The 10,750-nt window shown below is 40.6% G+C and overlaps 2 protein-coding genes across 2 annotated transcripts; both read left to right on the top strand.

Annotated features, from left to right (window-relative positions):
• Window positions 1-36: 36 nt before the first annotated feature.
• On the top strand, window positions 37-8,062 carry LOC104964319 (fibronectin type III domain-containing protein 7-like). The gene is made up of 14 exons (XM_010793067.1): window positions 37-124; window positions 205-468; window positions 559-822; window positions 1,477-1,734; window positions 1,831-2,091; window positions 2,541-2,798; window positions 2,907-3,167; window positions 3,859-4,116; window positions 5,757-6,020; window positions 6,108-6,371; window positions 6,496-6,753; window positions 7,318-7,578; window positions 7,690-7,950; window positions 8,037-8,062. Exons 1-14 carry the CDS (start codon window positions 37-39, stop codon window positions 8,060-8,062), a joined length of 3,246 nt encoding a protein of 1,081 aa, XP_010791369.1.
• Window positions 8,063-8,117: 55 nt separating this feature from the next.
• Window positions 8,118-10,695, top strand: LOC104964318 (uncharacterized). The gene is made up of 4 exons (XM_010793066.1): window positions 8,118-8,328; window positions 9,202-9,438; window positions 9,624-9,677; window positions 9,965-10,695. Exons 1-4 carry the CDS (start codon window positions 8,217-8,219, stop codon window positions 10,246-10,248), a joined length of 687 nt encoding a protein of 228 aa, XP_010791368.1. The 5' UTR covers window positions 8,118-8,216; the 3' UTR covers window positions 10,249-10,695.
• The last annotated feature ends 55 nt before the right edge of the window (window positions 10,696-10,750 follow it).

The raw sequence follows: 10,750 nt of genomic DNA, 5'->3' as shown, positions 1-10,750 counted from the left end.
GCAGACACAAGTACCCAATGTGTTGTCTCAGGGCTGATGTGTGGCACTGAGTACAACGTCTGGGTCAAGGCGCTGGGTCAGCAGTACAACAGCTCTGACAGCACAGTGGTCTCGCTTACATCAGGTAAACACATACTCAGCATGCAGTTTCGCTTCTATTTGTTTCTTTGGGTGTCAATTCATACATACTGATGTGTTCCTCAGCTCCATGTCTGCCCAGAGAGGTAGAGATAGAGGTGGACTGTATTCATGATGGCGCTGCCGTTGTGTCCTGGAATGCTACTTATGGCGCAGCAAACTTTTCCCTGACAGCCATGGTCAGTGGAAGTCTTCTGTCACTGTGTGAAACTCAGCAGAACAGCTGTAACGTGACGGGTTTAAGTTGTGGAGAAACCTACAACCTCAGCTTCACCGCCAGCAACGAACAGTGCAGCCTCAGTGCGCCGATGCACGCTAACCTCACAACGCGTGAGTTTTACAGCAAATCCTCATAAGTGGCGAATATGAACCAAGGTTTAATTTCTTCAAAATATAACCTATGTTCACATCTTTTTGTAGGTCCTTGTCCTCCTCAGGGTGTAGATGTGTCCCTGCAGTGTGGCTCCCACACCGCAGTCCTGTCCTGGGAGGAGAGGTCTGATGTTGAGCTGTACGTAGCTAACGCCATCAAGACATCAGGAGGGCCGGTGCAGACGTGTAACTCTACAGGCTCTACGTGTCAGTTTGCCAGTCTGGACTGTGGAGAGACGTACAACTTTACCGTAACAGCAGACAGTCAAGGCTGCAGGAGCCAGGCCAGCAGCACCGTGTCCATCCAAACAGGTACTGAAGAAGCTTAGTTACTTCTGCCCGTTTCAGTGGTCAAAAGTAACTAAATACTCTTTAACCAAGTTCTTCATTCAAGTAACATTTTTAAGATTATTCTACATCAATTGGGTATTTCCATTGTCTGCTGTTACTCTTCTACTTCAACACATTGCATCTATAGCAGATATTGTACTTTTTACTCCCATTTATTTTTATTTTGATAGCTATGGTTATATGGCAGATTTTATGTGACCATTTAAAAAAATAGATGCACTGTTTGTTTGAGTGATTAAATTAACAAACATATAAAGAGGTTACATTTAGCTTCATCTGCACCAGGTGCTATATTCAAATGTTGCTTACTTATTAAGCCATTAGAAATAACAAAACACTAATTTAATGTACAAAATACTCTAAGGCTCTGAATGCAATTATTTTGTCATTTAACAATAAATCATTTTGTCTATAAGATGTCAATGTTTATGATAAACAAAGACAAATATCAAAATTGGTGCTGATTAATTGTGTGCCCAACTCCTAATCGATTAATTAACTTAATATTTCATCATATAGGAATTTCTACTTTTACTGAAGGATCTAGTACTTTATTTGTTTCTGGTAAATCATCTTAATTTTTCTCTCTCTCTTTATTTATTATGCTCTCCTCAGAGCCTTGCCAGCCTGTGATTGTTTCCGATCAGGTGCTCTGTCAGAGTGAGCAGGTCCAGATCTCCTGGTACCAAGCAAGTGGTGTCGTGAATTACTTAGTAACGACTACTGGGAGCCTTGGATACGTGAAGATCCACAACGCAACCCAGAGTATTCCAGCAGCTACTTTACCATGCGGACAGGACTACAATGTGACTGTACAAGCAAAAGGCAGTGACTGTGACAGCATCCCCAGCAGCCCCGCCTTCTTCAAAACTGGTATAATCTAATATCTGAGACAACAATTCACAATGCATAACTTCTGTCACAAGCTTGTGTTTAGTTGAGTTCTCCACCTTCCTCTCTCTCTCCCAGCACCATGCCCCCCCAGCGATGTGACGACCTATGCACAGTGTGAGTTTAACATGGGCTCAGTCAGCTGGGGGTCCAGTGATGGCGCTGAAACATATGTTGCTGTAGCAACTGGGCTTGATGGCCACGCCCACCAGTGTCTCACCAACAGCACCGACTGCAGCTGGAACGACCTGCAGTGTGGAGAGGAGTACACTGTTGTAGTGAGGGCAAAGAATGGCAACTGCACAAGCCTGCCTAGCAACAGCTCCATAATCTATATGGGTACGTCGTCTAAAGTTTGTTAAGATTTCCTCTTTTCATTTGGTATCAATAAAATGAAAAATGTAGACAGTGTTTATCACACCTCTAAGGAATTCATTTTAAATAATTTGGTTGTTTATTTAACCCAAGCTTTAAGTCAGTGAAGCAAAAAAAAGGGATTATTCATCTTCATATTCAGCATCAAGCTTTCAATCAGAAATGAAAGACAAATTAATATTTGCTTGGATTTAAACTATAATTTCCTTAAAGGACATTCCTACAACATTTTCCATGTTGTAAGTAAAAACTTAAATTGTTCTCAAAAGAAATGTAGGAAAATATAAGAAAGTAACAGACCCACATGATAAAACGTTATCATTAAATGTGCATTGCAATTGAAGTTGGTGTACTAAAACATAGATGTGGTTGAATAATGCTGTTAATACGTCACTCATCTTTGTTTTTTCCAGATTCCTGTGTGCCCCAGAACTTGGCTGCCACTGTGAATTGTGATATGAGAGTGGTCTCACTGAGCTGGGATGGCAGTAACGGGACAAATGTGTATATGGTATCAGGCGAGGCAGGAAACGAAACAACTGTTCTCACCACTAATGTCACCACGGCCCACTTCTCTGGCTTTAGCTGCGGACTAAACTACAGCCTCACAGTCACACCTCAAAACCAGCACTGTCCTGGAAACTCCAGTGCATCGGCTTCCATACAGACATGTATGTTCACGAAATACACTTTCACATTCAAAGAGATAAGATTAAACACTAAATATAATAAGAGTGTGCTGAAACAGGTCAAACATGTATAGTATTTGTTTTTCCCAGGGCCGTGTCCACCTGTAGGAGTCTCCACCAGGCAGGACTGTCTCTCTGGCATCGTCATGGTAATGTGGCAGGCAACTAATGGGTCCGACTACTACACAGCGGCAATGCAGACTGACACTGGCATCTCCCCCATGTGCATGTCCGACTCTAATGGATGCAGCGTCCCGGGACTCACCTGCGGGCAAAACTTCTCCGTGTCAGTCACAGCCTCCAACCAGCAGTGTAACATCACCTCCAGTCACACCACCAGTCTGCAGTCAGGTGGGGGTTTAAAAAGGCTTTTGGTTACATAATGCTTTATCTTTGTTGTTATCAACAGTTGGTTGTATACTTTTTTTTTTTTTACATGACCGATCTTAATTCAAGGGATGATGCAAAAGGTCACAAACCAAAATGACATATAACATTGTTCTTTTAGGGGTCTTAGTGAGCAAGGAAATGTCTGTATGCTTTTATGAGGATTTTCCAGCAAGGCTTTTACACTCTTTCGATATGAGGGTAGTGTTTTCCCTAAATTAAATTGTTTCAACAAAACTTTGACAAGTTATATTTAAGATAATAACACAAGATAATATTGCAGAATATGGCAATATGTATATGGTGTAGACAATATGATATTTTTTCCAAGTATTTATCATAATATATACTGCATATACATGGATATATAGGTTAAAAAAAATGACATTCTGCAATTATACTTGGAAAAATTGCATGCATTTGATTAAATGACTATATGTAAGTTTTGTTCTATATGTTTGCACTCATATGTGTCAACATTAGTTTTTAAGAGTTGGAATGACTACTCTTTTAGAATAACTGTACCTCTGCTTATCCTTATGATGATCTACGATGTATCAATGTTATACGCATGAATACATTAGGTATTGTTGAAATTCAAATTCAACGTCATGACGTTTTACCCATCATGCTGTTTCCTTCCCTCTTCCTGCAGTGCCATGTGTTCCCACTAATGTCTCTGTGGTGATGGACTGTGATAACAACACAGCTGTTGTGTCCTGGACCGCCAGTCAGGGGGCTGTACAGTACTCATTGATGGCCCACAGTAGTCATAACAACGTCAGCTGTCAAACCTCTAGCCTCAACTGTAGCCTTGACAACATCACCTGTGGCAACAGCTACTCTGTTCAGGTGGTTGCTATGGATGACAACTGCTCCAGTATCCCCAGCCAGGCTCTGATATTCAACTCAGGTGAGACAGACAACACCAGTAATACACTCAACACAGGGAGGTGGAAGAGGTACTCAGATCTTTTAATTAAGTAAAAGTAGAACTACCACGGTGTGCTCTGTAACAAGTAATAGTCCTGCATTCAAAAGGTTACTCAAATAAAAGTACAAAAGTATTAGCATCAAAATATACTTAAAATACCAGAAGTAAAAGTACTCATTGTGCAGATTGGCCCATTTCAGAATAATGTGTTTTGATTATAATTATTAATGTAATATTGATGTGTTTATGATATCTGGTAATGGTGGGACTAATTTTAATTACTTAATTTGCTGCTGGGTAGAATGTGAATTTACTTGATTATATTTCACAACATAAATCTAAATATGCAAAGTCACTAAAGATATTAAATAAATGAAGTGGAGTAAACAAGTACACGATTAACCGCTGAATTGTAGTGGAGTATAAGTACAAAGTAGCAAAAAAATGAAGTGAAACTTGATCAAATGTACTTAATTACTTCCCAACTCTGATAGTAATACAACCTGCATTTAGTGCACTGCATACTTTTTATGTGTATTGAGTGTACCTCTAAACAGTTTACCTTAGTACAAATGATGGATCATGGAAAATGGAAAACTCAAAGACAAATTATGTCCCCATCCATGAGTTACTCACCCCCAGAAGTCTGGTTCATTCGGTCCTTATCAACCTGAATGGCGGCTCCTCACCTGTCCATGGACAATGAGGGAAGTGTCTCCTCCCTCGTAAACGTTCATCTGGGCTGTCCTTGGCCGCTCAGTGCGATACTTTGTTGTCGTCCGTTGTTGGGGCTGCTGAAGATGTGCTATCCAACAGGATGCTAGCGAAAAGGTTAGCAACACAGCTAACTAAGCCAGGTAGCCTACGCTAGTTTAGCGCTAGCTGTTTACTTAGCCGAAACTCAAGCTCAACTAAACTTGTTGGTGATTTGTGCTCATGTTGCGACTGAACCATACAGATATTTAAAAATGCAATTGTAATAAGTGTTCAGTTTGCTGAGCTGTCATTATCTCGTAAAAAATCATGGCTATAAAAACCTACACACCTGCCAATCAAAATTCACTTTTACTGTTTTGCGTACCTTGCGCAGGACTACGCATGCGTCAACATTGTGCATGCGAACTTCTGCCCCAAAGTTGACGCATGCTTTTATTATTTTGCCTTGGAAAAAAAGTGTCGTTCCTGTGCACTCCTGTCAATTTTACACATTAAATTAAGGAAGTTTAAGTCTTCACAGACAGGGAAGCACTAACTAAAACGATCTGATTGCATCCTCCTCTGTCTTTGTTCACCTGCCTCCCAGATATTCAGTAACTCACTGACTATTAGGAATTTTAGAATAAAACCAAAAACAATATTGGATGAAAAATTAAGCAAACTAGGTTTTATCACCTAAAAACTATACTTGAAGAAATATGAAAGTTGTCTCACGCACATAAAACAAGTTATTGTTGATACAGACATTTAAACACTGTTACATGTGACTAATCACAAACAAGGTGATACTAGCCTAGGGTTGGTTAACAAACTAAATTAACACAGTTTTATTAACACATGTTTTTACTTTTGTGCCGTTTACAACACACATTTCTAACTTTGAAATCTCTACTTATTCCCAGCGCCCTGCCCTCCTCAGAACGTGAGTGCTGAGGTTGACTGTTTGTCAAACGACCTGATGATTTCTTGGGATGCCGTCAGAGAAGCAGACCACTTTTTGACATCAGTAACTGCAGACAATGGAGTAACCATCGGTGGCTGTAATACCACAAACACTGCATGTTCCATCAGAAATATGACATGTGGGAAAACATTCAGTGTTCATGTCACCTCCATCAGAGGTGCCTGCAGAAGCCAGCAGAGTCAGGCCTACAGTATCATGTCAGGTAAGCAAGCTTCTACAGCCATTCATCCTTGCATAAACATATCCTTTCTGTCACCAAAGTAAATGTTATGTCATTTTTACTTTCCAGCTCCCTGCCAGCCTGAAAGAATTAGTGGCAGGCTCGATTGTGTGACAAATTCTGCCTGGATATCATGGAACGCTGCTCCAGGGGCAGACAGCTATGCTGTGTCAGCTGTAGGTGAAGACAACTATATAGGCAACTGCACCTCTTCCTCCAACACAACCTGTGAGGTGGAAGGCCTGGCCTGTGTTTCACTATATAACTTCAGTGTTATTGCTAAAAACAGCAAATGTGAGAGTCAGCCAAGCACCACGATCGACCTGCAGACAGGTAACACATTTCTGACTTTTTGAAAGAAATATGCATCTGAATTTTAAATAATGCCCAACCCTGAGTAAAACATAAATGCATACATTCTGCAGTGTCAGTAAATGAAATCTGTCTGTTCCCCCAGCTCCCTGCACCCTCTCTGGTATCACAGCGGTTGCTCAGTGCCACAATTCCTCAATCCTCGTGTTGTGGCATGCAGAGGGAAACACTGTGTACACTGCCACAGCAGAAGCCAGTGATCACACCTACCTCTCCTGCAATAATACTGGCACTAGCTGCTACCTCCATGGAGCACAGTGTGGCCTCCATTACACCATCATTGTTGCCGCTTCATCAGACCAGTGCAGCAGTCTGAGGAGTCCACCATACAGAATAAGCATGGGTATGTCGATTTCTGTTGATTTTTGTCATGCATTTCATACCATCTTTTCAAGTGCTAACTTTGAAGGACACATTTTGCTTCTTTGGTTATTGCTGAGACTTGGATGATAATATAAATACCAAATTCATATCTGTCCAGTAAATATGAATCCATCAATCTTAGCATAAAGACTGTAAACAGGTGCAAGTCACTACCATGGTTCCATCAAAAAATTACAAAATCCACCCACCATCACCACAAACACTCAATTAATAACACAATAACGTGTGACCATTTGTGATATTATGTCAAGAAGTAGTTTTCCTTTAAAACGCCTTAACATTTCTCCATAATATTAACTGTCAGTGACAAAAAACGATTTTTTATTTTTTTATCTGTAGGTATATTTATAAAATGTTTAACACACAAAACAGTTTTGTCAGGTTGTTTTGACCAACAGTAATTGGTGGTTTGATTAAAAATGACCAAAAACACACCAACTGTTTTCAGATTCTAAATCCATGCTCCTAAATCCTGATTGTTGCACCAATGTAAAAAACATCACTATTTCCCACTTTTTCACAGAGCCGTGTCCACCCAGTAACGTGGTGGTTGGGTCAACCTGTGCGGACGACAGTGCCCTGGTGTCCTGGAGCCCCTCTCTTGTAGCTGAAACATATCATGTGGTCGCAATGGGTGCAAATAGACATGTGCATACATGCAACACCACCTCTAGTAACTGCAGCATATCGGAGCTCCACTGTGGCCAGCAGTATGACATATCTGTGACTGCCAGCCACGAGAACTGCACCAGCAAAGCCAGTCAAAACGCTACACTTAACACAGGTAGTTGTCTTTACATAGATAGAGAATACCTGTGTACATTCATATGTTGACCAAATATGCCCTAAGGATATTTGTTTCAGCAGTTTTATCATATCTTTCTTTTCTGTCCAGGTCCCTGCCAGCCAGATGGTCTCTCAGTTATTTCACACTGTAACAATCAGTCCGCATTGTTGTCATGGACTCCCGGATATAACGCTGTGGACTACTATGGCTGTGCCCAGGCCGAAAATGGAGACATGCTGTACTGTGAAAGCACAAATCCCAGCTGCACCATCCAGGGCCTTGATTGTGGAACACTTTACAATTTCACTGTTCAGGCCTCAGATGGGACATGCAACAGCTCCGTCAGTGACCCAGTGCAGAGTGGAGCAGGTACAAGAGCTGGTCCAATAACTTAGAAACATTTGCACTGAAATTGATTATTACATTAAATAATCCTCTCTATCTCTTTCTTTCAGCCCCTTGTCCCCCCAGACAGTGTTGATGTGGAGCTCTTTACGATGCAGAATGAAACCCAGATATTGTACTCCAACTGGACTCAGATCACCTGTAGAGACATTGAGTATTTGCTGGAGTTAAACGGAAGTCTGCTGGGAGATAGCCAGGCCCTGTTTGAGATCTCTTCCTATTGGACAAGCATGACGTACTTTGAGATTCCTCTCCCCTGCGGTTCATCCTACTGGGCTACAGTGGAGAGTAGGAACACTGGTGGTACCAGCCAACCCTCTGTGCCGCTCAGTGGTACAACAGGTAAACTTCACTTAACACTCAAGCTTCTGTTCAAACATTCTTACATCCTGGATTTCACGGCCTTTAATAACAATTACCTCAAACACGTACTTTTACTTGAGTACTTAAACTCCAGCACAGCTCAGCACATTGTTCCATATTCTACTTTAATAGAGGCGTCATTCATTGTATTAGTTACACCTCCCCTTTTCCTGCTGTGACAAGTCAAAAAGGTGATTAAACCATCATATCAACAATCTATTAAACACCTGAACTTTTTAAAGAACATCCATAAACATTCATCTGTTTGCATTTTGCAAATTATTTATCTAATATATCATTCCATTTACTTGTGTATATAGACTCTTCTTGCACTATTTCTATTCTATTCTTTATTTGTATTCTCTTGCATTATTTTATCTGTTTTATTTGTTCTATGTCCTATATATATGTTGCACTGTTGGAGGAGCCTGTGACCTACGTTTTTCATTGCCATATCTACACTGTAGCTAATGTGCAAATGACAATAAAGCCTTGTAACTTGAAACTTGAATCAAAGACTAGACCATCTAGCAGGGAGAATTATGTTCCAATCAATAGCTTAAATGCCTTGGAAACATCTTTTCTAAGTTATTTCCTGCAGAGTGATGGGGGCCTGTAGGCAGAAGACGCCTACATGAAGGCTACATGAATACAATAATCTTTCAAAGAGACATTTTGGTTATTTCGCATGAGAGATGTGTGTTTGTTTTCGCAATGATTTCTGATTCCATTTATTGGCTGCTGTCTTACTTTCAGACATTTCATCACAACTATTTCAACAATAGGGAAAAGCCAGACATGTTAAACAAAGACTCCTGATGTTTTATCTAACTGTAATTTATCTTCTCCTAGCTCCATGTCCACCAATAGCAGTGGAGTACAGTGGTAACAACACCTTTGCCACAGTTTCATGGAACACGTCAGTGTTTGCCACCTCATACACCGTGTACGACAACAGTGTGACGCCCAGATTTCAGCTGTGCAGCACTGCAGGACTGTCCTGTTCTCTGCACAACATCACATCCACTGACCTGGTGATAACAGCCAGCAACACAGCTGGGGACAGTAAAGAGACAAGTGTGCCAATCGGTAGGAACTGAATGGAGTGTGTGTGTGTGTGTGTGTGTGTGTGTGTGTGTGTGTGTGTGTGTGTGTGTGTGTGTGTGTGTGTGCGTGTGCGTGCAAGTGTGTTATATAATATTTGACACATTAAAAAAAGACACATTTTTACTAATTGTTTTTAACAAATTAAATGATGAAATCTCTTTCTTTAGCAGGTTCCTCAGGTCGCAGAAGAAGAGATCTAAGTGGGCACTCCCTAGAAAATGGTTAGTTTGTATTTTTTTAAAACAAATTTTACAAGATACATTTTATAATTGGGAAACATTCATAATTTTTAACCACAAATAGTTTAGCCCAAAGAAACATTTGAAGGGGGAGACTTGAATGCTGCTTTTGATTAGCTTCTAATGTTAAGCCTAATGTGAAGGTTACTTTCTACGCATGTAAATTAATTAGCTTTCATGCAAGCTTTTCGTTCCTTATTTATCGGACAAACTATTCTCAAGTCAAGCTGTAACCTAATTCAAAACTGTGACTTGTTTATTTCCAATAGGAGGCCTCCCAGCTCCAGTACTAAATGTCAAACAAGCACTGCCTACATTTATTTTCCTGGAGTGGTCTCCAGTTGAAGCTGCCTCCCAGTACAGCCTGCTCATCAGGAAGCAGGACAGCTCCAGAGAGTCAGAGGAGATAACGGTGCAGGGCGAGAGCATCATTCTCACTGATCTGATTCCAAACTCGGCCTACTGTTTCTCCGTGTCGGCCGAGTACACTGCAACTAGTGGACCTGAGTCGGAGCCTGTGTGTGTGCAAACAGCACAGGATCTGTCCCAATAGGAAAACACTTGTGTAGACACAGCTAGGGGTCTGCAAACGTCTCAGGACTCAAATGTGGGGATAACTGTCAAGGTGGCAGCATTGTCAACATATGAGAATGGCAAATTGTTTACCATTTACCAAATAACAATAACTTTAGTTGTGTAACCTTGTTAAGATTTCATGTAACATATTTTGATATAACACAGGAATTAGCATGGGTTACATATATTTACACTTATGAGGTATGACTAACACATATTCCACACAGCTCATGACCAAAGGGTTTTTAAGTTTATCTATTCTATACTGTGTAAAAAACATATTATCATTTGCCTACTGTTGAAGTTACATATTTTATATCTGGGGGTTTGTTCCATTTCATATAGTGTTGCCTGTGTATTTTGTATGGAAGCTATGTTCAGACTACATTCTAATAAAACTATCCAAAGATATTATTTGAATTCAGCCTGTCTCAAGTCAATGGTTGTGATATCCTTGAACTGCTATAAATGTGTGATGC

The sequence above is a fragment of the Notothenia coriiceps genome, unplaced genomic scaffold, assembly GCF_000735185.1.
Source record: "Notothenia coriiceps isolate Sejong01 unplaced genomic scaffold, NC01 NC01_scaffold00037104, whole genome shotgun sequence".
Taxonomy (NCBI): Eukaryota; Metazoa; Chordata; class Actinopteri; order Perciformes; family Nototheniidae; genus Notothenia; species Notothenia coriiceps.
The sequence above is the reverse complement of the archived record's forward strand: the minus strand, read 5'-3'. Positions and strand labels throughout refer to the sequence as shown.